Consider the following 27,915-nt stretch of genomic DNA (forward strand, 5'->3'; position numbering starts at 1 on the left):
TTTGGGTTATTTCTGTAGTTGTGTGTATAACTTTGCTAACTAAGTGTATACAGAAAGTGTTCAGGCTTAGTGTAATTGGTCATGGTCAGCAGACACAAACATGACACTGGTGTAATATGAATGTTAAGGAAAAGTGTGGGATTATTTGAATAGTTAATAAAGAACTAGTGTCTTCATTGGCTCTGTAATAAGCAGAACTGTGTAATTCTCTGAGAGCACAAGGTTAATTGATAACATGTGATGTGATGATCATCATCATGGGCAACATTGCATGGTTTGTTTAAAAACGGAAATGGGGGAAAAATGGGTTTACATAATAAATATGTAATAGTCCTTTGATACATAATTTACATCATTTGTTATCAACATGGATCTATCTATATTTATTCTTATGCTTCAGACAGTCTCAGACTTGCTGAGATGATTTATACAAGGGTTACATAATCAGAATACCAGATCAACGGAAATATGTTAGAATTAGTCCAAACGTACACAATAATGGAGGTAGGATAAGGACTGTCACATCTCAAAGCTATACCCATGAAGTGTGCTGAATGTGATGCAAAGTGGCTTACCTCCAGTGAGTAGAGTTACATTTATCTAATTGCTTACTTGTGAATGAAGACAGTCATTATTTTATCATATCTTTTTTTACAACATATACATTACATATATATTACAGTCAATGTGATAGTGCTGTAAAGGTCAGCCTTTTATTTCACGATTATTAGAGTGCAAACATTCACATTTCTATGAATTTACTTTCTTACTAAGTGCATTATATATTTCCAATTGGTAATGTCCCATTTCAGGGTTCTGTTGCTTTTATGTACATGCAATATGTGCAGTGACATGCAGGGTGGCATTTTCCTAAGGACTGTGATAAAGACTTTGTTTTTATTAAATAGTAATAATTGAAATGAGAAGAAACACTTCTTTGAATAACATATTATTAAGGGGAGCAATCCCAATTTAATGAAGCTAATTATTTTTGGAGAGTCACTAAATAGGAATGTACCTCCTTTTCGTAATGTTGCATCATCATGGTATGCCACTGAGAGACTTATATTTTGAAATCTAGTGGTAAAACAGCAGCATAAGAAGGTAGCCTAGTCTTTGTTCATGATCACCTCTAAACCTCAGGAAGGTTTGCACTGCATTACAGAAAAACAGCTTTTGTATTTCAATATCACATTATAGTATAACACACTGCATTGGGTTCATTCTTATCCCATTCATGCCACTGCAGATCCCGAAATTATGATGAAATAGTTATTATAACAGGTGTAACATGAAATGCTATTTAAATATATTCAGTAGGCTACATTACATTTAAATGGAGTCACACAGTATGTCTGAGGTGAATCACTGTAGACGGAGAGAGTTAAACCCGGTTTCAGTCCCCAGACCCCCCCTGATATCGCTTAGTCACCGCGTCCCGGGGAAGCAGCGCCTCCCTGTGTACACACCGATTGGTCGGTGCTCCTGACGGGCTCGCCTTCTCCACAGCCGTCTCCAGAGCAGGGCGGGGCTGCCTCTCCGCCAAACTGAATTAGGCTACAACCGGCAGAAGAAAACTTAGCCCGGGTCGATTCATGGAGCAGTGTGGGAATGCTCTGACCGTAGGTGGGAAGCAGAGAACCGGACGGCAGCTGCATTTCGGCCACAACACCCCGGACTGCCGCTGCTGCTGGTGCGTTCAGGAGTGACCTGTTTAACACACCACGGCACCGGGCTTGGCGTAAAACATCTGCGAGGTGGAAAAAAGAAGCGTGTTTATTCCTGCGCCTCCACCAGGATGATGTGACACATTATCTCATCTGCTGCCTGGGAGAAATACAATCTGTGTTTTCTATTTCACTGCTGGAGATCATCTGAGCTGCTTGTTATAAGGGTAAGTTGTGTCATTATTGCATGCCTGTCTCCTGTGGTCGCTCATACGGAAGGCAGCAGCCGAAGGAAGCGCTCACGCGTCGTAATCGAAGGGGATAAACGAGTTTATATTGAATTACTGGTCGACATGGGAATCCTTCACATACATGCTGTACAATGTACATAGTAAGCCAGAGCATCATTTAGGTTACAGGGTGCTGTGCCATTGGTGGTGCCTGGAGTGGAGTTTTTAGTGAAAGTAGGCTATTTAAAGTGCTCATGTGGTATAATTGGATCTACCTTTAGGCCCGATCACCTTTTTAAAACGTGTGAAATTCCCTACACATTTGAGAGATGTTGAAGTGGGATTAATGAAGTGTGAGATGAGCCTCAAATCCAAAATGAGCCACAGGCTGATAAGCTAAATGACTTTCTTCCCTTTTTTTAGGTTTAAACTTGGCCACATTCAGTAGAGATTACTTTCATAAGAACCAGCCAGTATGAGCCAAACAAATCTCATGATTAGAGGCTGATGGAAGATGGCTCATCCTAATTGTTGTTTGTACTAAGGAATACACCTTAATGACTATGTTGTTGACTAATCATACAGCACATCACGCATAAAGTCACACCATGACCTCACTTCTCCTCTTCCTCCCACTCCTCCCTCCTCTTCCACCTTCATTATCAGCATAATGTACCTCAAATTAAATCACTACTGCTTCATGTTTCTGTGAATCAACAAATTGCTGCACCACACATTATAGATGGCTGGCAGCACACAAATGTTATATCATTCATGATGAAGATGTGGATGAAAAGAGCAGCACACAGCATGTGGTTCTCATATAATCTCCCTGCTCTCCCACCCTTTGAACCTGAAAGTATTAGATCTTTGTGTTCTTCTGAATAGTGGCTTTCATGGGGTAACTGTGACAGTGACTCAAAGTGACTCATGGCAGATTGTCCCAAAAGGTAACAGATTCTTCAAAATGATACACATGGAGGGGCCACCTTAACGTCTAGATTTGACTCATAAGAGGTTGAAAGCTCCATGGAAGACAGCACAAGTATTCACAAACCGCAAACTTGTTGACATTGGAAAGGTTAAGCGCTTCAATGTCCTACAATACCTGGGCAGACTGAAGTGAAACCATAGACGTACTGTATTAGAAACTGCTGAGTTATTTTGGCAGACAGGACATAGGAGCACATGGCCCTGTTTGTGTGCCCAGTGTTCCTGAAACCTTATCGCATGGAGGGAGGGGTATCATGGCTCTGGGTGATGTAATCACACTGATAAAGCATTGCTCTGATGTGTGATAGTGGCAGTCTTCCTCTGTGTCTGCTCCAACTGGACTCCAGAGAGAGTATTCCCAATGTGTGCGTGTGTTTGGATGTTTATGTGGGTGCATGTGGGTACGTGATACTTGGAGGGAGCTGGGAGTAGCTGTGCTGAGGCAGGTGGACCATCCAGGCCGGCCTGTGTTGACTGGCTGGTATTTGAGTTTTTCAGGGGGCTGCTGAGGGGGCCACGCTGTAGTCATGCCTGCATGACTCATGGCGCGGTATCTGTCTGTCAGTCTTGCCAAGTGCAAAATCCTGTACAAATGCTTCATGGTGCTGCCTTCAAAAGAGCCACTGAGCGTGATTTTACACTCAGCGCTTGTGTTAACATTCATTCTTCAATAGATATTTATTTGCATTCCTCTCAATGCATGTATCAGTCTGCAATAGCACCGTGATGATGTTTTTCATATGTGGCCTAATCACTTCAAGATGATGCATTACATTACATGTGACTTGTTAGACGCTTTTATCCAAAGCGACTTCCATACTCAATACTGTGGGCAATCCCCACAGGAGCAATTTGGGGTGAAGTGTCTTGCCCAGGGACACAACGACATGCTGACTGCAGTGGGGTTCGAACCTGTGACCCAATACCAAGGCTCTATCCACTGCGCCACACAACCTCCATGCATCTGGGTTAAATCCCTGCAGAAATCAATCACTCTCAGACCTCACCCAAAACCATTTCCCCTACATGCTTACCTATATGAGAATGTTTTGTTTCCTTCCATTTTTTAAATGTTATATGGTTAACAATTAATCTCATGAAGTGTTCTTGCTGTATTTGCAATCTGGTGATCAACAGCAAGTTTATGAGTTGTTTGGTTGGTAGGTGTACGTTTTTAAGTATTCAATTGTGGATAAGATATCTGGGTCTCAAATAGGGGTGGTCGTCCAGTATAAGTAAACACTGATGGCACCTGACTCCTGAATGATTGGCCATTCTTAATCAAACAATGTCCAAAGTGTAACATAGGCAAAGATCCATCGAAATTCTGAGTTCAGAACTTTTTAATTTTCGAGGGTGGTAGATCTACAAGCAGGACATCTTTTTGTGGTCCAGATAGTTTTTCTCTGTATATGTGATGCTGATGAGATGACACAGGACTACAAAGCAGCGATAGATTTCCTGGAACAGGCCCTCTCAAATGAGAAATCGTCCTGTTCCCAGACTGGGGTGTGCTCTGTGTGATTGTTGGTCATTTTCTTTAGTCTCCCTGGACAAAGCTCGCTCTGAGTTCAGGATAAATGCACGTCACTGGGCTGAACAGTCCCATGTGCGCAGAGCACATGCTCCTTTAAATAACCTCAGGCTGTTTCTCCAACAAACGCATCTGTATCACAAGTCGAAATGTCTTCACTTTTAAATCCTGTTTTCCAGGCGACCTGCAATTGAAATTGTTATTTGACCCAGGTAGCAAGTTGCTCCGACTATATGCTAAGGAAGTAATACAAATAAATATATGCTTTTAATTTGAGCAGATCACATGTTCACATTCTGGTAAAGCTTGACAGGATGCTGATTAACCCATAAAGTTCCCTTGAGGAGCTTTTTTTATTCCACAATTTATGTTAAGGAGCGCCTTGCAATAAGGATGCCATCTAAAGGGTCCATGTTGGGAATATATATAAAAGTGTTGTGCCCTGTTTTGTTTGACTTTATTTGCATAATTCTTTGAGGGCTTGATCTCTAAAATACACTTCTTTGGGTTTCAACAGAGCTTGTAGTAATTGGCCTACTCCCAATGAATGAATAGTGTTGAACCTTAATGACTGAAAATTGTTATACTGTTAACTGAAATAGATATTTCTCTGAGACTCTTTGCGTCAGTCATCTTTCTGATTTGTGTGAAAACTACTGCAGTGAGCATTGTCTCCTAGGTGGATTTGTGAATGTGGGGCACGGCAGCAGTTTCTTGAGAGGTCAAACATGTTAACCAACTTGTTCTGCTACTTTGGAGACAATACGCATGGTTTCCTGCTAAATATATTGGATACAACTGTTCCTCAAATATACATTAGCTTATAAAGCATGTCAGGTATGTATTTTACAGAGGCTTAATGGTGAGAGAGCCCACAGACACTGTTTGATCTAATTCTCGGTGGTACTCAGCGCGTACCTTTTTTACTTTGATGTGGTTTACAGTTTTGAGTAAGTTGTCAGGAGCAGGAACAGGGATTTTTCTTGAATGCAAATAATGTGGTATTTGTGGAAAAACAGAAATGGTGTTGTGTCTGTCGTGGTACAACAAGGAATGGAAGCAGATATACTGTATTTTGCTTTATTTAAAGAGGTTCACAAAATCCTGATTGGTTGTGGTGCATTGTTGGTAATTATACAGGAAGTGCGGTGTTTGTTGCTCATAAAGGTCCTCATCCTATGGCTGCTTGTTTGCCTGCCTGCTTCCCCTATGGGACTCACAGCCGTTGCATCCAATTGTTCTCACCGTATGACATCTTGGTGGTGGCATGATGCATCCGCAGCCATAACGGTGTAGTCAGTTGTGATGTAATGCTGTAATGCAGCAGCAGGGCTATTTCAGGTTTACCTCTGAGCCTCCAAGGCCTCCCCCTGCTAGCAGGCCACCCATCTCTTCTCTCAGTCAGCACCTCATCTATCATGACCCAGACATACATGAACTGGCTTTCACAGAATTGACCAGAAACCTTTGATGCGCAAGTTAAGAGAAACGTGGGAGATGTGACTGAATTGAAAATACAGGTTTACTTTAATTTGTTTTCACAGTATTTGGTTTAGGCCAACATTAAGCTGTAGCAGAAAGGGAAACCTCTAATTTGGGGTTAGTTGTGCGGTATGTTTGTTCCTGTAGCTTGTATTCTCACTGACACAGTGTCTAAGGCTGGTTAACCTCAGCACAACACACATTTTCAGTGCTGTGGGAATTTTTCTCAGAAGGTTAGCACTTTCAGACAAGCAGCAATTGCTCCTTGAACTTTGATCTTCCTCTGTGAGCGTCAAGAGCTGTCTGAGGGTGTGTCTGCAGAAAACCCAATACATATCTTACTTTACCTAGTGCCTAGAGACAGAAATATATGTTGCAATTACATACCTGGGGGAAATCCCATGACAGAGGGTTTTGTTTAAAGCCCACACAGGCTTAGATAGCAGTACTTTATGGTCAACTTGTGAAAAATATGTTAAGTCTCCTTGTTGGAAATGCACTAAGTTTCATTGAACCAAAAGTTGTTGGTGTGTTGTCATAAAAGCCTTTTCTTACAACATATACAACTTTTCCAAGGTTAGGTTATACAGAAAAGTAAGAGAAGAAGAACAATTATATCTATATTACAAATACATCAAAATAAACGTTACTTCTTTATGTTGCTAATCCACATTGGAGACTGTAGTGTAATGCATGCAGCAAAGCCCTCACATGCTATAATGACAGCCCGATGTTATATCTGTTTACTTTTTTCTCAGGTCATTGTCAAGCCAGAGAACCGACTCAAGGAACACCCTGACAGATACAGTATCCCAGCACTGTTACAACAGCGAGGAGGGTGAAGTTTTAAATAGGATAGACCCCCCCCCACCCCCCAGTCCGCTATCTTTGGCACAGTCGGTCGTCATACGCAGAGGCTGTGAATCCTCATTGTGTACCAGACTGCTAAACTCAATTTGACTGTTCCCTGAGTCTAGCTGCACACACACAGTTATATCTGGGCAGCTTCAACAGTCCCACCAACATCACATACCACACGCCAAACTCACTCCAGCAGCCTTCCCAGAAATGAGGGTGTGTTTTGGATTCCTCTGTGACTTTTCTTTTGCTGCCTTTTTTTTCGGAAGTGGTGGATCTTGCTCGGTTTAAAGTTTTTTTTTCTATTGACTGAACCTGAACCTGAACCTGAAGTGAGAGGTCAGTTAAGTATGCAAGGGGTGCATCTAAAGTCCTATTTTATTATTCAGTTGTTGTTTTTCATTGTGCAAATATACATTGGTAATCTGTTGGACTGTGTTTGATAGTTAGACAAATTAACGCGGAATCATGTTGGCATATTTTGAGGTGTACCTGAACCTGAAACTCTTAACTTTCCACTTCTGCTGCCTCTCTACTGCTTCTCTCCACAGCTGTGCCAACTTTCCTTTTCATTTGACAGAGCTTGTAATGCCGCTTGCCAGGGAAAATGATGTCAAGCCTCTCATGTATGGTGCCCAGTTGATCACACCCAGTTTAAGTGAAGGCATCACACTGGAAGCGTAATGTGTGGCAAAGCATATTCCCTCAAAACCCTGCAAAACAAACATTAACAGTAATGTAAATCAAAAGTAATGTATTCCTGGAGGCTGTCAGGGTTTGAATTCCCACTCAGGGAGACGAGCTCCTTCTCTTTTTTTGTTTCACTTCTCATCTTGGCTTCATTAGACATTCTGTCTCCTCAAGAATATTACATTTCCTGATCATTTGTCGCTCCTGCGTAACAATATTAGCTTGCTGTCATACCTTAAGCAGTAAGGAAAACATCTCTCATGTGTCCTCTGTGACCTGGAGGGGAAACTGACTTTATCTCCAGAGTAAAACAGTCAGTGTGTTTTCTTCGGTTAAATCAGGATTGAGGAGTCCTCCCCCTCACTGGGACTGGGACCGTCCCAGAGGACCTGCCCCAGCCTTCCCAGTTTTCCTGTGCTTTTGTCGTGAGTTTTCCACTGATCTCTCGGTCCAGCTGCATGGCTTCATTCTTCCTCCTTCCTCCCCATCATCATCATTGCTTTCACATCTCCCTGATCCCAACTCAGATACCCCAGCCTCAACTCTGGGTCTTTCTCTGAGTATCCTCTCACTTCCTCTCACATATCAAAGTCTGTGGAATCTTTAAGAAAAGTGAAATTACACTGAGCAGATATTTTGTCTAAAATATTCAGTTAGATAGAAATATATTGGAATTGCTGCTTGTATGGATTATTGCATCTAATGCAACCACTCAGAATCCACTACTATCCAAGCCACGTGAAGAGAAATGTGGATCTGCAAATGTTCTGAAAGGTTATTGTGTCTTCTAAAAACCAGTCATAGAAATGGTGCCGCTATGATGAGTGATTCTGACTTGCTTTGACACAGAGCCCGGGATCTCACCTCACATTTATCTGAATCACTGCTCCACAATCTACATTGTTCACAGCCTCTGACAAAATGCATTGTGACCCAAATGAGTGTCCCACCACAGAGACTGAGTAACTGTCAGATTTTTCCTGTGGGTTGCCAATGTCAGATATCAGAAATAATGTTTTTGATCTTAACTTCATTCCTTTTCCACACAATAGTTTTTGTAGGCGGGAGGTTGCAGTCGATTTGATTGATCTGTGTGCTCTTCCCAACCAGCGCTGGGAACTAGAGCACATACCCTGAATCAGCACTCATCTGTTGGTAAAACTACTTAATCTTGCATAAGACATTCACAATATAAACTTTGTGCATTTCATTCATTTTAATGAGCGCTCTCTGTCTCTTCTCTGCTTCTCTTTCACTGGCATGTTCGCCTGTGTATTCAAATATTGTAGCTTTATTATATTAGCCAAGAAATGTATTGTCTACGAAATCCAGTAAGGAAACCTATAAACCAAATAGGTCTCTATGGCCGTTGCCCCTGCCAAAATAAAATGAAATCCTCAAACCTGTGACACAAGTCTTTAACGTTTTCTAAAACAGAAATTCTGGGTGTATGTCACCAAGATATGTGAAGATAAATGTTTTTTGGGCAGAAGGCTGCCACAACAGCTCAATTGATATTCCTTGCCTTTAACTTCGGCACACCTCCACATACACACTGTGTGGAGACACATGCACATGCTCACCTGCCCACATGTGTTCATACTCACAGACTGCAGTGGTGAAAATCAATGCAGTCCATGATCTGTCCTTGTACCAGGTCTGCAAATCTTCCAAGAGGAACTCACTTTATAATGTCCTCTTTAGTCATTTCAGTGAATGATGAAATGTTTTAAGATTTTAAAGGGCAAAACGTCATTATACTTTAGTCTTTGAGGTTGATTCATGCCGAAAAAAATATATGTGTCATATATTAAATGATATCCTGTTCATTATTAGTAAATTGATTATTTGACTTTGTAGATTATCTCCTCTGCTTGAATCCATGCTAATACGGCTAATTCCCATTGTGCTAGTGCTACAGGCTGCACTTCATCTGCTCGCTTCAATAGAAGTGTCAGCTTCAATGTCACACCTCACTGAGATCACTCTCTGGCCGCTCGGTGCCTGTCCAGAGTGGGCGGCCTGCCTGACTCAAATACTGCATATTATTTTCTGCGTGCTGTGACGTATGCTGCATCACGGCCAGGGATGGGACGTGTGTGTTTACATGTGCGCTGCTGGATGTGTTCCTGTGCATGTGAGCAAACGTATGTTGTTTCCGTGGTTGTGTGGAACGGACACGGAGAATGCGCCTGGTCTGCAGTGTGTTTCCTGCCTTCATTTGCACGTCTCCCCCTCCTTTGCTCTGCACTTCCTTCCTTCCAGCACTGCTCCGTAAAATAAGCAGTAACCTGACCTCTCTCCGTGCTGGTGGTCTCCCACGGAGGATGTGAGATGACAGAGCTGATGGCTCTCCTTTGTGAAGTATTTTTAATCCTGTTGATTTATTAGATCACAAAAATAAACCTAAACAGCAGTGATAGACGCTTGACACTGTGTGCTTTGTTTTCTTTGTCATTAGGACTAATTACTTGATGCTTGTCCATTATAACTTACATACCAATACAACGTCTCTGCTTAACCATAATAGAGCTAACTTGTCTCTTGGCTCAATCTTGATGGAGGGATGAATACTTCAGCCTGCTGCTCTTGTTTTTTTTTACTCCGATCCGGCTGCACAATGACTCTTGTTCAGCCCAGTCCACATCAGACCATACAATGCAACCTTTTGTAGGATTGATTCAGGCTGATATCATGCTGGAAACTATTTAGACGGGGATCACATGTTGTTAGGGCACACTGTTTCTGAGATTCTCCTCTTACTCACTTAAAGAGAGAATGTCAAACCTCCCATAGACAATGAGGTGATTGTGTAAGGACACTTTTGGGAGGACTCGGCTCTGCAAGAGAGATGGCCTACTTCCCTTTGTTGTCTTAAGCGTCTTCTCTTAGTAAGCCATAAATCCAGGATGTTGCGTCAAACCAAATCACATGAAGGGTGAGAAATACTCTATAACCTTGTCAGAAAGTCTGATGCTCATATTATTGATCTGCTGATTATGGCATGTAGTGCAAAAAGTGATCTTTGACATTTACATTTCTGTCAGGTTGACAGCCCTTCTCTAATTCAAAAATATAATATTGAAATGAAAGCATATCCTTCCTTTTGAAAAGGTATTCAGATATATAAATCAGTCATTTAGAATTACATTTATTCATTCATTTCAATATGATTAATTGTGAGTGTAATAGGCAAACAGTAGTTTAGCTTAATCTAATTGTTTGTCAACCCTTTGTGCAAAATAAAATTCAGTTGTCTATATTGGACATGTGGGTTTATTGCAGAGCCATGTTTTTATTTGGAAACTGAAACTTGTTAGCCTCTGAGCTGGGGTCAGGTCCTCTGCAGTATCACAGTCTTGTTACATTTTATTAACTGTCTGTGTTTGTCACACACATACTCTCTCTAGCTCAGTGTGCAGTTGTACAGTAGGTTTCAGTGGCTGCTGGCTTCCTTGTAGGGTTCTGTACATCTGGAGATACAGTAATGTAAAGCTTCTACAGGAAACAAAAAGGTGTCAGGTCTGGCAGCTGGACTCCTAGCATAAAGAGAACTGCTTATCAACTGCTTTATTCCAAAGCGGGGACGGCTGGTTCAACAGGGTGTTACCTGATCTCACTAAAGTTGAGTATCCTCACATCATCTCCCTTGTTATGTATAAAACTGTTTTTAGTTGTCTTGGCGTCTGAGGTATATATAGCCCACCACGAGGGAGTTTTTTCCATCAGCTTCTTCCTTTAGATTAGAAACACAAACATAGCCCTGGACTGAGACATGACACATATCCCCTAAGTGAGCCTTTTGTCCGCTGAGGTGAAGACAAGTCTTTACTATCTGTTGTGAGCTCAAACAGGCCCTTCAACATCCTGAGAACAGAGGAGCTCTAGCTGAGGGGCCCCAGACATGTGCAGCAGGTCCTGTAGCTAGTATGTAGTAAATCATTCTCCTGTGCAGACTAACTAAATAATTCAATTGCTGAATAAGCTGTAATAATATTTCACCTGCTTAGCACAAAGTAAAATAACTTTGTGCTAAGCAGAGATAATATTCAGGTGGCTGATATGTTGTTTGTGACAAACTGATATTAAAGACATTGTGTATCTGGCTTCCTGTGTACTCTCAACAGCTCTCCTTCATATTGATTTCCTATGCAGGATATTAGTTCACATAGAAAGATGGGTTACTGTGCTGATAAAATAGCCAAGTGCAATTTTCTACGACCTTTATTCTCCGGGTAATATATAAGGCTTTGTGGAGAAATACGGGCAGTGGTGCAGGTATTGTGATGGCGGATATAGATATGGCTTCTGGTGGGGGTCTTTTCTTGCACAGAGATTAATGAATGCACCCCGTTCCATAAAACTAGTTTGAAGCTTGATGCTGTGCACATCTTGGAGAAGTGTATTCATGGTTTTTTTGTTGTTGAAAGGAACTTCACACTGTCTAGAAATCTGGAGCAGAATGTTTTTCATGTTGGTCTGCAGTTTCATCCAGACGTACATTTGCTATCTAGTTCTAAAAATACACCACATGCACACAGCCTGCTGTTAGGAGGCCATTTATACTTTCATGAGCTATTCATATCTCTGGCACCCGATCCTGTCATTTAGTAAACACTGTTATGACAGTGAGTGAGCAATGGATCCCATGCAAATAAGTCACTCCAGACTGAAACCACTCAGCTAAAAGGTTAAGTCTTCATTGTAAAATCCCACCGTGTGCCGACAGCCTGTGGAAAACATGGGAAAAGGCTTGAGCTGCTCCACCCTTCTTGGCTGGGCATGTCAGCCATGTCCAGCCTTATCCACCCACCTTGCCAGTCTCAGCAGCCCCGCCTGTCGCCATGCTGCCCCTCAGATAGCTGTGACACTTGATCTCAGGGTCAGCTGCGATGGATATTTCTGCTGTCTCTCTCTCTGTGTGTTTTTTAATGTTGTAAGGGCTGGTTTGGTGTGACAGCCTGTCACTTGTCGCTAGGGTCAATTCAGATGACTGCAGCTTTACTGCTGCTTAGTTGCACTTCACTCTCTTGCCAGCGGCTGTATTTTGCAGGGCATTTTCTTCCTTGTAAGATGTGCTGAAATACTGATAGAGACAAGCTTTAAGCCTGGACAGTGTAGACGGCTCAATTTTATTTTGGTTAGGGTGCTATATGTGTGGAAGCCATATGTTAAAGTCACACAGTTTTTATAGTTGCCAGAGAAGCCAGAAAGGAAGTGAGACACATTAGAACACTGCTTTACATCTAAATCAAGTTTCACAACTGGGTATGTCACCTGGCATTAATGTCTGCTCTACAGTGTAATACATTTATTTTTGTGACTGTTGCTGTCTCCGTTCCTGTTCTCATTACCCAAATGAAATATCAGTGGCTTTGTAGTTTTGTCAGCTTCTTAAGTCAAGCTGGGTCGGAAGCACAATGTGCTATTTAAAGATCAAAAGCATAGTTCTGCAATTAATGTGCAGATGGGCCTCAGATGCCTGTAGGAACTACCGTAGTGTTATAGAGGTTGATGTTTGGATCATCGGTTGGGGGGGTTGCCAGATCTGTTGCTTTTTCATATTGTTTTCTACATGCCTCCACCCACTAGAACGACTATGTCATGGTCATGAGGTTCTGGTCATAGTTATGAAATCTCATTTCAGGGAACTGCAGCTACTGTATATTTAGATTGATTTCATAAAGGAAGCTTTGAGGCATTTGTTTTACAGCAAATGTCTGATATGCTTGGTATGTCTTTTTATATTCAGGCTTTATATTTTAAAGTTTTGTTAGTGAGAGAATAACAGGGAGAGTGACTGTCTCAATAGCATAGTTTCCCTTCATTGTTTGCAGTGTCAAATATGGCCTCTAGCCTGAAGTAGCGCATACACAATGGATAGGAGCATTTATAGTGAATGACTAACTATTGGAGAATGGGGAAAACGTAACTTGTTTGTTCCATTAGGTTGTGAGTAAGACAGTAATCTGATAAACTATCAGCGCCCTGCTTACATAACAGAAAATTGTAGCAACATATTAAAAAACATTTTACCTTAATATTTAGGTAACACTGAATTTATAAATTGAGCCTCAGTGGGCAAAAGTCAACCTGTTTCAGATGCAGAAGCAGGTTCGTTACACAGGAATAGAAAGAGGAGCCCTGCAGCTCTCAAGAATTAGGTATCCGGCCTCATCACTACCCAGATAGATGAGGTCATCCATCATGGCGCCTGCCCGTACAGGCAACAATTCCTCCTTTTTTACTATCCACATTGGCTTCATAATCCATGTTGTGAGCAAACAGGGTCCTGCAAGGCAGCCACCTGAGGCTTTGTCCGCCTCAATGACACAACTCTCTCAGACAGCCAGCCTCAATGTGGCTGCAGCTATACCATGCCTCCCGTAGAGTATAGCTCAAAGCAGTTAAAGTGCACGCAGTACCCGGAAACCAGCCAGCTCCTGTCCATAACAGTTAGGCTTCATGTGGTTTCCTTCTTGGCCATTTGAGCTCAGTTCATTCTCAGCTAGAGACCTTTAGGAATGTGGCTATGGCATGCTTTAAGATTGGAAATGGCCCTGGATAGAAAAGATTACAAAGATGTCTCAGAAGGACATTTTTGTTTAATACTATTTTTTCTAAAAGACTTGATAGGGTTGTCATGCACACTTTTAAAAATAATACACATTTATTTAAAAAAGGTCCCATTTCTTTCATATCTGTAAAATAGTGTATAGGGACAGAAGAATTTAAATAAAGCATCCACAGAAAAGATGACTGATCCAATTTAAAGGAGGCCACGGTCAGATTACTATTTTATTTATGATGAATATGAAACAGGAGGGCAATGCTCTCTTGCAAGCCTCTGCACATATTTGGAGTACAAGAGCGGTAAGAGAAAACTATGTTGTGCATGATGAACAAGCACAAAATGAAGCATTAACACGGCCCCCGGCCTCACTAAGCATGTTTTTTTTTACTTTGGCTTGAATGTGTTAAAGGTGGCACTTAAAAGCTCCATCAACTGAGCCAGCCAGTCTTCTGTTTGACTTTAAGCCTCACCTGTAGCAGCTGTTCATAAACCAGTGCCTTTCTCTGCATGACTGGATAACATTACTAAGTGATTATATTAAATCAAGGCATGGCAAACGTCAGTGGCCTTGACTTTGTATGCAGAAGGTATTACAATAGAGCGCAGTTCCCCCGAGAGAGACAGAGAGAGACAGAGAGAGACAGAGAGAGTGCTGGGTATACCTGTCAGCCCCAGTCATTATGGCCTGCTGGACATCCCTGCACATGGAGAGATGTCAGCTTCGTCCTCTGTGTTTTGTCATGCCTAATGGAGAAAAAGAAGTGGCCTGGAGAAGCAATGTCAGCCCTAGAATTAAAAAAAATCCATGCAGTGTTGCCATGGGTCTCTTTATTGAGTAGGAAGTGTTCGTTTCTCACAAGGAGCAAACGACGGCAGGAAGCCAATCTTGCAAGGCTCAGTGCAAAGTTATGGGTGTGGGCGTTTTCCCTCTTTAGATGTGAAACGTGAAGTAAAAACAAATATCTTTAAGAAACTAGATTAAATCATTGTACTCTAAAGAATGTGGGCCTGACATCTGTGCTGGGAATGTAAACACTGTAGGGAACTATTACATGCTTGAAATTGTTGCCATACGACAGAAAAAAGCCAAACACCTTGAGAATAAGATAAGACATTGTGGTGCTTTCACTAAGCAGGTTGAAAGAATTCAATAGTGTAGTCTTCTCTCAGTAAGCCGTTGCCTTACAATGATTTTCTTTAACCGTCAAACTTGACCATGAACAGATAAAATGCTGTCAAGGGAGGGCTAATCCTCCTGCCTGGATAATTGCCAAACACAAACTTCAATCAGCTCTCCTTCCCCCAAGGATATCTCTCCTTCTGAAGGATTTTCTGCCGATGAAGACCCCCTCTTATCATACAGGGACCAGCCTTGAGTCCTACCTCTCTCTTCACTGATTTCTAATTATCACTCAATGGGATGTATGACATTTCGAAAGCTCCCTCACAGTGAGAAATGAGTCGTAGCTTGCGTCTGAGCAATGCCCAACTGTTCCAGCTTAACTGCTCCTGAGACACGAGTCGCGGGCCCGTGCCAGTTTGGCTGCCATGTTGACTTTGGAGGATGACGAGAGAAAAATAGGCAGACAGACTTCCACGGCACTTGGCTTTCAGTCGAACGTTGAAGCTTTGACCAAAGCTCTTAAAACCCACTGATCAGTGGGCTAATGGAAATCCACAACAATAGCTGCATGGCTGCATTAGGATTTGCTGTGTTGAAGTTTATTTGGCACGATCAGAATTTGTTTAGTACTTACTGTCATTTAGAGCTTAATTTGCATACTTTGAAAACGAAAAAAGCCTGTGTGGGTTTGATCTAGTTAGCATAAAGACAGCAGGAAAGAATAAACTCAGATGCTGTAATTACCTGTAAATGGCAATCACTCATATAGAGAGCACATTCATGCAACGAGTGGGAGACCGCTCGAAGCTAGAACAAAGCCTAAAGCAGGAACAATGAGAGGTTTTCAGTTATCTTCTGTCCGTCCCTCTTCTTTCATTCTCTAGAGGCAAAGCAGCATCACAACAGCAGTCAGGGCAAACTCAGTTAAAGCACCAGGAGCCAGAGCTTAGGCAATCAAACAATGTTTAGCATGGATTAAATTAGGTTCCCTCGCTGTCTGCTTTTAGTCCCAGTCTGTTCCAATCTACAACCCTAAAGCTGATGCCTGCTCCCTTCACTGATCTGCTCTATATCAGGAGCCCTGCTGTTGCTTTGAACTAATGATGAAAGTAATTAAATGTCGGGTGTTCTAGCCTGGGGTAAGAGAGAGGGCTGTTGTGCGTAAACTGGGTTTGCATTTGCCATAATGTTAGCAGCCTGTCTATAAGATAGAGGAAGTAATGACTCCTTTTGGTGCATTCACAGGCAGAAGGCTCTGCAGGCTTTCCTTGGTAAAAAAAGAGAGCAGAATGTGTCATATGTCACTCTGCAGTCTGTTTACTGGCACTTTCTCTGTTTTTCTGAATCTGCCATGGATGGATATGATCTGGTGTCTGCCTTGCTAATATTGTATAACAGTCCAGACAATGTCACTGGAGGTCAGACAAAACCCTACTAAAACAACCTACAATGCACACTGCTGTCTCTAGTTTTCTGCCTCTCGTAGCATTACCTTTATTGTGTTGGAATTGTCCACAAATGATATACTGTAGGGTCCTTCTGGGAATTGATTGATGGAGAAATATCTGTCAGCAATCGTTAGACTGCGTTTAAATATTAACACATTGCTGATGACCCCTGCTGCCCCTCAGCCTGAGGTTTTCCTTCTGTTTCAAGTTTCACTGACAACTCTTCCCATCACCACTTGGGCTAAAACAGAAGCCTGTGGTGCGTTAAAATGGCAATGGGAAGCAGATGTGGTCACTTGGAGCCATGGGCTTTTTTTCTGGTTGCAAATCTGTAACAGGAGAAGTGGGGACGAGACCTGATGCAAAGTCATTTGTGACAATTGCATCTTGTGAAACTAAAATATTTGAAGGACGCAAAAGGGATTCTATAAATTCATTTGGTTTTGTAACAGCTCCATAGCTGAGGAGACACCCTCTTTCGTAAGTTTACACACTTGTGCAGAAAGGCAGTCATTCATTTGTACATTCCTCATGTCTGCAGATTGAAAGATTGCTTGAATCAATAATGAACACATAACTTTGCATAAACATATGTTTGTGTGATACTGCTGGACAACTTGCAAATGATGCCTTTGCACTGTTAAGGACTAAAAGGAGCAGTTTTCCGTGGGAATGTAGTGAGTAAAGTAAATGACAGGAAATGAACCACCAGGCCTAGAGAAGTGAGGTTAGATGGTGGGACAATAAAACGAGGGCCTGGTGATAACAAGGCTGCAGCTACAGGCAGGCTGATGTTGAGTTTCACTGTGTAACCTTCACAGGCTTAGTTGTGGGAATGCAAACATAGTCTCTTTAACTTTTTAACTTAAACTTTGTCTCTGATAGGTTTGCTGGATCCACAAAAGGACCACATTGGGGGATTACATTTGATTTGAACTAGAATTAAGGGATTATTTTTAAGAATGCAACTTCCCTACTCTCCAGCACATGTTTTGCTGTTTTTTTTCAATGGCTCTGGGAATTATTTTGGAAAAGGGGTAAAAAGCTGTAGGCTGCTCTCTGTGGTTTCCCCTTTACTATCTAATGAACGGAAATATGTGAACGCCCATGCTTGCATCAAATAAGGGGCCTGAGCACCCTCTTGTGAAACAATTATGCAGCACAAAATCCTTGTGGCCATCATGTTTGCAACCGCAGACTTTATCCTTAAAATGTGAATGTGTGTTGTTACTATTGTTCCTTAAGATTGAATGTGATTCTTCAAACACATAATAACGTCATCTTCTCCTTCTCTGTGTGTAGCTGGCAGGCCTGGGGTGGGACAGAGAACATGGCTGAAGCACGGCGGGAGAGCACCAGCAGCCTGCAGAGGAAGAAACCTCCCTGGCTCCGACTGGACATTCCCACGGCTCAGATGTCACTAGACGAGCCTCCCACCTTTGTACAGGTGTTCTTTCTCGCTGAATCCCATTCTCTACTTTTTGTCATTTTTGTCATGACCTGTTTTCACACTTTTCCCTGTGGGTCCTTTGCTGTGTAGCCGGTGAAGAGGCAGGGGTTCCTGCGCAGTATCAGCATGCCAGTGGAGACCTCTCACCTCCAGTCCCCCCCCCGAGACTTCTTTGACACCCGGCGGCCCGTCTTACAACGCCAGTCATCCATCACTCAGACCATTAAGAGGTAAAGGCTGCTAGCAATACACTGGATGTATACTAACGTCTCTATATAAGCGGGTTATAGCATGCCTAAAGATTTGAATATAAAGAACTTGCAAATTATTGAATGAAATGCTGCAATGTGTAAAATAAGTGATAAATGAATGATTTAAACAGAAGATAAGAGCATCCTTGGCATATCAAAAAACAACAATTTCCATGAAACTACAGTGTTTCTGCTTAACTTGTCTTTTTTTCTAATTTGCATGACTGATCCTATCTGCCTGGTAATAACCCTTCTAATGTTTTTAATCTCAATGAAACCCAAGTCCTAACCTAACAGTCTGCTTTGCTCTCTCTGCATGATGGCTACAGCACTGTCCAGCTGCACGTTTCCTTCTCACTGCCTCTTGTTATCTTCTCTTCTTCCTTCTTCCTGTCCCTTTCTGCCACCTTCCGGTCCCGGTCTGCCTGATCACAGCAGCAGAAGGGTGCACTTTGAGCGGATTAACACGGTTCCCATTAAGGGGCAGCGAGCTGCTCGCCGCTGCGTCAGGAAACACCACTCGCTCTCCAGAACCCTGCTCAGGTACGGCAGGAAGTCCCTCACAAACCGCAGGTGTTAGGGTCAGGGCTCAGGTGTGTGTGTGTTGTACACTGATTTACTGTAAGAAAATAAGTGGGTATACTTTGTGTATGATTACTTCACATTGACCATTCGCATGATATTGCCAATTTGCTTAAAATTTTGAATTGTTTTTACTTCATTACTGAATTGTAACACATCATACCATTCCCACACATTTATCTTTTGACTGAAGCTGTTGCAGATGTGAGTCATAAGACCTAAATGACCCAAAACCAAAACAAATTCCCCTTATTCAAATAGCTAATATCTCAGAAAGTTTTTGCATTTGAGTGCTGGCCTTCAGTGAGCCTGCATTTTAAGGCTGACATGCCAGGTCTAAAGGCTTTTATCGTGGACACTGATTAGATTAGTCTGGGCCGTGACAATGTTCAAACATGCTCTTACAAACCAAGGTTAGTGATGGCATATCCACTGCTGCAAAGAAAGCAACACATATGCCAGAATAGTAGCTGTACAATCTTGACACTGACATATTTGGGGACCAAAACGGCAAGTAAAACGTATTCACAGAGAGAGAGAGATAGCTGAACTAGTGAGAAATAGATTTGACCCAAACTTTACAGAGCGTTTACTCTGCAGTTGGTAATTAGTAGAAATAGCTAGCTTTCATGAACTTTCCTTTGAAGAATGTTTCCACTTCCTGCCCTCGGGGTGCAGTAACATTGTTTTTTCTGCTATTGATTAGGGCTTCAACTTCAACAACCTGATTGCATGTATATTCCTCAAGGTTTGGTGCAATGATATTCGAGAAAGAACACATTTAAACCTCAGAGAAATCCTCTGTTCTCTCTTAATTGGGATATCTGTTTGTTTGTGTCAATTAGGATTGGGAACATCTGAATCATTATTTTTTGCATTTGCCGCATCAGACTCCAGTTAATACCTCTGTTGTTTCTTGCTACCTGTCTTTATGGTGTGCCTGGACACAAACATGCCGGGCTTGTTCCCTGTCCTCTGCCTTTCACTTGCCTACATCCTGGGATCTGCAGTCTTATCAGTCCCACACATTTTCAGATACATTGCAGATACAGGGCTGTTCATCTCAAGTTTCACCATTGCAAATTGCATTTTGAATCTCTGTGAGAATTGAAGCACATGTGTTGGTTTGGTGACCCAAAGCTGAAAGGGCAGTGTTTGTGGTGCTAGGGGAACAGCGGACTGGTTTGGGGTCAGTAAGGACGGTGATGCCACCCAGAAATGGCAGAGGAAAAGCCTTCGCCACTGCAGCATGCGCTATGGAAGGCTGAAGCCACAGGTGATCCGAGAGATGGACCTGCCCAGCCAGGACAACATCTCCCTTACCAGCACGGAGACCCCGCCTCCGCTCTACGTCCCCTCCTCACAATATGGCATGCAAAAGGTAAGGGAATACGTGAGCTGCTTTGCCTAATGCTGATCTTGTTTTCTGTTTTGTTTTCTGAAAATACATCATGCTTATGGTGGACAAACATGTACTTTAATCTGAATATTAAAAAACATTTTATATAATAAATGTGGACATCAACTTGACACACAGGTGCATTGTATATACTCCCATTGCTTTGAGCCTGGTTCTAAGTTAGATTGATCTTATCTACAGTATGTGTTGAATGTCTAAGGTAAAAATGACTGTCTCTTGATTATTTTAATTGTTGGGCTCTTTTTAACTACCATATCTCGTACCCATTCTCCAGATTGTGGATCCATTGGCGCGAGGGCGAGCTTTCCGTATGGTGGAGGAGGTGGATGGCTACAGCGTGCCTCAGACCCCCATCACCCCTGGAGCCGCCTCTCTGTGTTCCTTCACCAGCTCCCGCTCAGGTCTGAACCGACTGCCTCGTCGACGTAAGAGGGAGTCTGTGGCAAAGATGAGCTTCAGGGCCGCCGCAGCGCTGGTCAAGGTGAGGGAGAGCGATAAGATCAACAGATTTAATACAGATGATTAATTTTTCATCTCATCATGTCATGCACAAATAATATGGACAGCCCAAACAAGCTCAAATAACACCATGTTTACCATTCTGAGCGTATTTCTTCCACAATTCACACAACCTGTTCTCCTCGTGGATGTTTTTTAATCCACCAAATTCAAGGGCCAGAGGAAGCTGCAACTCACTAAAGACCTGTGACTGCTTGATAGATTTGCTATGAGATCGAATCAAGTGAAATAATTCTATGTTTGTATCAGTCTTCCAAAATTACATATTTTCAATTAAAAACAAGAAAATACCTGTACTATAACACATTCTGGAAATAATTGGACTTTATTTGTGCAGAATTACATTACACAGGTAAGATAACAGCTGTTAATGCATATATATTTGCATGTGTTTTTGTGTGTGTTTCTCAGGGGCGGTCAATACGGGAAAGCACTCTCACTCTAAGACGGGCTCAAAGACGCAGCTTCACCCCCGCCAGCTACATGGAGGAGGACATGCTCGACTTTCCTGATGAACTGGACACATCCTTCTTTGCCAGAGTAAGACATCTTTGGATGCCATTATTGTGTAAAAATGTTTATTTATAATTTAATATTCATTCTTATGATAAAAACATGAGAGTACACTTTGTTGCAACCTGCTCACTTTTGTCTTTGTACAATTTTCGTTCTAGGACACTCTGATGCAGGAGGAGCTGTCCACGTACGCAGACGAGGTGTTTGAGTCGCCGTCTGAGGCGGCCATGAAAGAGGACGAGCCCTGCAGCCAGATGGATGAGACGGAGCTGACAGGCAGCGCCCTGGATAAGACGGAGCTGGAGAGGAGTCATCTCATGCTGTACGTGGCTGTACTAGGCTCTGCTAATACCAATGTTTAAAAATAATTATTAACATGGTCCATGTCACTAAAAAACAGCTTTCATTCAAACTCACAAAGCTGAGCCGTAAATGATGTTTAAGAGGACCATGTTTTGTGATTGAATTAGGAATATAGAAACCAAGTGTTGGGAATATAATGAGTGGTAAAAAAGCCCTTGGTTAATTTACCAAACTACTTCTCTCTTTTGCTGGGATGAAGCTTGTAAAGCCTTTCAGAATAATGGAGTCTCTTTTCCTGTGTCAACCCTTTCAGACCTCTAGAACGGGGGTGGCGAAAAGCCAAAGAAGGAACCCCAGGGCCCCCAAAGGTGCCCCTTCGTCAGGAGGTGGTGAGCGTTACCGGACAGCGGCGAGGCCAGCGCATCGTATTACCTGTCAAGAAGCTTTTTGCCCGAGAAAAAAGGCCTTATGGACTGGGCATGGTGGGAAAGCTCACAAACCGGACCTACCGCAAGCGCATTGACAGCTACGTCAAGAGGCAGATCGATGACATGGATGATCACAGGTACTGCTCCTCTTCACAGATCTGACTAATGAGCGCCCTCCCTCTGCTCCCCTCAGTGGACGACAGTGATAGATGATGAGCGCTGCTGCTCTCTTTTTTTTTTAATACATACTTTTTTATTTCCTCTAGGCCTTTTTTTACATACTGGATCACTGTTGTCCATTTGCTCATCACTATCCTGGCTGTATGCATCTATGGGATTGCACCAGTGGGCTTTTCCCAGCACGAGACAGTTGATTCTGTGAGTAACGGCTCATTTACCGGCTCTGTTCTGATGATCTGTTAATACACTTTTTAAATCCTTTCATATGTATTGTGCTCTTGGTGATTTGGATGTCTTCTGGTTTAGGTTTTAAGAAACAAAGGTGTTTATGAAAATGTCAAGTATGTACAGCAGGAGAACTTTTGGATCGGGCCGGGTTCGGTGAGCACTCTTCTCTAAAAAGATCAATAATGCAAGCATTAAAGGGACATCAATACTACATTTAAGATGTTTGTCCTATTGTCTTTTATTCGTAGGAAGCTCTGATCCACTTGGGCGCCAAATTCTCTCCATGCATGCGGCAGGACAAACAGGTGCATGATCTTATCAGAGATAAAAGAGCTATCGAACGCAACTCTGCCTGCTGTGTACGTAACGATCGCTCCGGCTGCGTCCAAACCTCAGCGGAGGAATGCTCGGTCTGTAAACCATCCCTCTTCTTGTTTGTGTTCTTCTACCTTTATAGTTTAACTGTAAATCGAAGATGTTAGCCTCTAACGCTTTCATTTGTTGTTTTATATTTAGAGTACTCTAGCTGTGTGGGTAAAGTGGCCGAGTCATTTCAGCACACCCCAGTTAGACGGTAAAGACAGACAGTATGGCTCTGTATGCCATCAGGATCCCAGGTAAATACACTTATTTAATTTCTCTCATTAACGGATACGGTTTGGTAAAAATACATAATGTATGCATATTGTTTGTCTCATTAAAGGATATGTCTAGAACCTGCCTCAGTAACACCTCATGAATGGCCTGATGACATCAGCAAATGGCCGGTATGTTCAGTGACATTGTGTCTGGCATTTAGACATAAATGAATGACAGACCCTTTGGAAAGTTTAATAACATCAGCTACATGTGATCCGGCCTCGATAATAAATTAAATATTTGAAAAGATTGATTTCTCAATGTTTGATTGATTTTTTTTAATAAAGAATACTTTATCCAAAGAATGAATGGTGTAAACATGTATTTCCAACATTGGTGTCATAGAAAACAGGACAGACATTCACACATAGCATGCAAAGAATCCCTTAAATAGTAAGAAACAAGACCCAGGGCATCTGAAAACATGCTGTATTATCTATTCAATAAAACACACTTAAAACTTTAACTCAAACGTGTGTCGGGGATTAAGCAACGTTTTCTGTCCGGAGTACATATTGCTCTCTTTGGTGAATCCAGGAAGTATACAGATTTCGGCTCTAAATAAGATTAAAAAAACCTAACGAAACAACTGCTTTCAGATTTGTACCAGGTACAACACAGGGAACCACACCAACCTGCCTCATATAGACTGTACCATCACAGGCCGACCCTGCTGCATTGGAACCAAAGGGAGGTGAGGGGAACCGATGTACCTGTCACTAATATGTATCCTGGACTAGTAGAGAAACAGGATGTATGATAGGTTATTCATTTAGAAATGCTTCTTGTTTTTCTCAAGGTGTGAAATAACATCCCGGGAATATTGTGACTTTATGAACGGCTACTTTCATGAGGAGGCTACTCTCTGCTCTCAAGTAAGTAACCATCTTAATTAGATTTTATTATCGGGAGAAAAGGAGCTGTTCAAAGCCAAAACGTTCTTTGTTGTACTATATTGTTTCCTGAATACCAAAACACATTAAGTGTGAACTCACCAAACATTTCTGTGTAGAAGATGTGTTGTCTGCTTCAGTCATATTTGATCTTTGATTATCACATTAATAATTTGTGTATGACATAATATGATGTGTTACGTCCATTTTCAGGTGCACTGCATGGACGATGTGTGTGGACTGTTGCCTTTCCTCAACCCCGAGATCCCAGATCAGTTTTACAGGCTCTGGCTCTCACTTTTCCTGCATGCTGGGTAAGTCTGTCAAGATACTGCAAAGTGATTTTTCTTAATATAAAATGTACCTGGCAAAAGAAACCAACAAAAAGGAAAGGAAAGGATGTTTTTCATATGAAATGTAGTATTCCTAGAGATTATATCTGTGGATGTATTTCCAACTTCAAACACGAGTAGTATATAAAAGAAAAATCTTGAATAAGAACATGACTTTCTACACAGTAGTACAAATCAAAGCAAATCCGGCTAACCAGAAACATAATTTAGCAGATAAAATCAGCCTTTCAGCCGATAAATCGGTCAAAACATGATTTATAAAGAGCTGAAAGCCAGCTTGTCTCAGCATGGTATACTAAATCAGTTTTTTCAAGGACTGTGTTTGCACCCAGTGGTAAGGAAAGGATGATTAAAAGATCAAAATCAGCATCATGTTTATGAGCAAAATATATTTGGCACATACAAGGAAATTGACTATCTGTCTGTAGCTCTTGGTGCATTCATACTTACCTCAAAACAAATGTATGGAAAGATAAAGAGACATATTAAATATCTAAAAGAAAAAAAAAAATCAGGAGAAAAGGCATGAGTAGCAAAGGTGAGGTTATTGGTTGTTAATCATATGTTGAATATAAATGCAAGAGTCCATAAAGAATATAATATGGGAAATCCAATTAAATCGAGTACTATCATATCCCTAGTGATATGTGTACATTAATAGTGCATTCATTGTATAAATGCAGTGTATATTTAAGACTGGCTGCAACACTCTCTGTAGTTCAGACCTGACAGCACAGAGAGCTGACCTCCCTTTAGAAGAGCGGTGCTTCATCTTAATGCCGTCTCTTATCCGTCTCCCGGGCAATTAAACAAAGTGCCCTAACCTCACAAACTCATTAAGCTTCAATGAGATAGAGACCGATTTTGTAGATGGGCAAAGTCATTGGTCTGCTGAGGTTTTTTTTCTTATCTTCCTAACACGCACAGCTTTTCTTACTGACATACACACACGTCCCGCTACACATATAACATATTAAATATAACATTTATGACACATGTAGGAGCCATATGTTAAAATGTATAGTTTGATATATTTGAATATTATAATCCTTTGTTGTTAGTACTATCATATCATTTATTTGAACCAGCCGTGTGACATCGACGGCATAGACGACCGCAGCTGTTTGTGATTACGAGACGTTATAGACAGCTGCTGGTGATTGTGTGTGTGTGTGTGAGAAGGAGAAAGAAGCACAGAGCAACAGCGTTTTTTACCTGAGAAAATATGTGTTTGTATTTGATACCTTTTTGTTGAAGTAAAGAGTCAAACAAACTATCCTGAGACGTATCTTGTCCGAGTCAAGCTTATTTGCTATCTGTAAATCAAATTTTGGATTACTGGAACTACAACACATATGCACATAATAACCTTTTCTCCTTCCTCCCTAGGATCCTTCACTGCTTGGTGTCGGTTGCTTTCCAGATGACCATCCTGAGGGACCTGGAGAAGCTGGCAGGCTGGCTGCGCATCTCAATCATTTACATTCTCAGTGGCATCACTGGCAACTTAGCTTCAGCCATATTCTTGCCCTACAGAGCGGAGGTAATCACCAGTATCACACTCACGAAACATCAGTGCATTTAAGAGCCATATTATCAGGGTTCCTGTTTTGGAGCTCATTAAGTTTATTAAGAACATCATATAATGCAAGGAACTTTTAAAGGTCACCTATTATGCAAAGTCCACTTATTTTATACCCAAATATGTGCCCCCTCTGCATTAGGAGATTCTAAAAGTTTCAGGAAAAAAGATTCACTCACTTTTTGTTCTGATCCAATTATATAAAAACCTGTCTGAAAATGAGCTGATCAGATTGTGGCCGCTTTGTGATGTCATAATGTTATTTTGGCTTGTGTAACCATTAGCCAATCACCAACCAAGGTAACACCCGCCCACCTTATCACCTGAATCTCCTCCTAGAGCACCATTGTGTTATTTTTAACCAAATATCTCTCAGAGGGAAGTGGCTCCTTATTTTCATCTAAAGTAACAGACAGAGAATCAGCACTTTGGAAACAGGGATGAAACAGAGGAGTTTATGGGATGCTACAATGATCTGTTTGGTATTTAGAGCCAAACACTTCAGAGACATGTTTTGTCTATATCTGAGACCAATAATATATTGATGAAAAACAGTATAATAGGGGACCTTTTATATAACGTGGTGAATGTTTGTGCACATGGTTATGTTAGCTTATGCCTCTCTCTGCTGTCTTTTTGTCAGGTGGGCCCAGCCGGCTCTCAGTTTGGGATCCTGGCCTGTCTGTTTGTGGAGCTGTTTCAGAGCTGGCAGATCCTCGCCCAGCCCTGGAGGGCCTTCACCAAGCTGCTGTGTGTGGTGCTCTTCCTCTTTGCCTTTGGGCTGTTGCCTTGGATCGACAACTTCGCCCACATTTGTGGCTTCATCTCCGGCTTCTTCCTGTCCTTCGCCTTCTTACCCTACATCAGCTTCGGCCGCCTGGACATGTATCGCAAACGCTGTCAGATCATCGTTTTCCTGGTGGTGTTTGTCGGGCTCTTCTCGGGCCTCGTGGTGCTATTCTACGTCTACCCAATCAAGTGTGAATGGTGCGAGTTGCTCACCTGCATCCCCTTCACGGACAAATTCTGTGAGAAGTACGACCTCAACGCTCACCTCCACTGAAGTGTGGACAGTGTGAGCGAAACAGGAAGGCATCAGGTCAAAAGAGGAGGACTCACAGATGATATCAGCAAGTCTGTGTTTCCACTCTGCCCCTGTGTGACTGTGGGAATGTCCCCCTCGTTGTGAAAATGACAATGTACTTTGTGTTTTTTTTTTTTACTCTGTCAGTATGAAAACCTATGCCCCTCATCCTAAACACTTCCTTTTATCACCTCCCTGTTCATTGTCACTCCTTCATTGTCCAGTGAAACAAAGGTATGGCACTTCTGAACCTCATTAAAGTTCCCAGCTGCCTTTTACACGAGAGGCAGGAATTAGAGAAGCCAGCGCTGGTACAGACATTGATTTTATTATTCAGGCAACCTCAAACAAAAGCAGGGACAAATAAATCAAATATCGATACCGTTGGTGCCTTGTTGAAAAATGTACCAACTACTGCCGTATTTTTGTTACGTTATGCTGAGCACTCAAATGTTTTCTTTTATTTGTTTGTATTGCTTTTCACGAAGTGATGATGTTTTAACCCGGTAGTGTTTTAGCTACCTGTCTAATCACATGTAACTGAAAATAACAGTAAAAAAGATCGACAACCTACAGTGGTCTGTGATTTTATCTTATTTATCAAAAAATGGCTGTCGAAGATTTTACAGTTTATTCAAATTGTGTAAGAAAGAAACAAAAAATATCTGCTACAAATACTCAATTGACAATAGAAGCATTTTAGCAATATGGAATACATTTTCACAGTAAAGACACTTTGAATTGATCTCATCCTTTGCTTTATAAAGTTTGCAAAAACAGTAATGGCATCACTCACTACCCCAGATGTAATGCTCAAAATTCACACATAATTTACTCTATTACATTACAAACAGTGAGTTTTGGAGGATTTGACAAATAACAATAAAT

The 27,915-nt window shown here is 41.8% G+C and overlaps 1 protein-coding gene across 2 annotated transcripts; it reads left to right on the forward strand.

The window, feature by feature from the left end:
- Positions 1–1,552: 1,552 nt before the first annotated feature.
- rhbdf1a (rhomboid 5 homolog 1a (Drosophila)) lies at positions 1,553–27,600 on the forward strand. Of its 2 annotated transcripts, XM_034220229.1 has the most exons (19): positions 1,553–1,894; positions 17,902–18,046; positions 18,140–18,279; positions 18,736–18,843; positions 20,050–20,263; positions 20,577–20,783; positions 21,233–21,361; positions 21,496–21,659; positions 21,954–22,205; positions 22,335–22,446; positions 22,555–22,629; positions 22,725–22,886; positions 22,993–23,093; positions 23,180–23,243; positions 23,715–23,809; positions 23,915–23,990; positions 24,222–24,322; positions 25,751–25,904; positions 26,587–27,600. In XM_034220229.1, the coding sequence occupies exons 2-19, from the start codon at positions 17,930–17,932 to the stop codon at positions 27,004–27,006; spliced, it is 2,691 nt and encodes an 896-aa protein (XP_034076120.1). In that variant the 5' UTR covers positions 1,553–1,894; positions 17,902–17,929; the 3' UTR covers positions 27,007–27,600. The 2 variants fall into 2 exon arrangements, with proteins under 2 accessions (XP_034076120.1, XP_034076121.1); XM_034220230.1 differs by lacking the exon at positions 18,736–18,843.
- Positions 27,601–27,915: the final 315 nt, after the last annotated feature.

The sequence above is a fragment of the Gymnodraco acuticeps genome, unplaced genomic scaffold (genome assembly GCF_902827175.1).
Source record: "Gymnodraco acuticeps unplaced genomic scaffold, fGymAcu1.1, whole genome shotgun sequence".
Taxonomy (NCBI): Eukaryota; Metazoa; Chordata; class Actinopteri; order Perciformes; family Bathydraconidae; genus Gymnodraco; species Gymnodraco acuticeps.

What these genes read in the sequence shown, in the direction of transcription:
- rhbdf1a (XM_034220229.1), top strand. Translation starts at nt 17,930, where the DNA reads ATGGCTGAAGCACGGCGGGAGAGCACCAGCAGCCTGCAGAGGAAGAAA. An exon ending in TTTGGATCGGGCCGGGTTCG is followed by an intron (nt 22,630 to 22,724) that starts GTGAGCACTCTT and finishes TTTTATTCGTAG; the next exon opens with GAAGCTCTGATCCACTTGGG. An exon ending in CCTCAGCGGAGGAATGCTCG is followed by an intron (nt 22,887 to 22,992) that starts GTCTGTAAACCA and finishes TTTTATATTTAG; the next exon opens with AGTACTCTAGCTGTGTGGGT.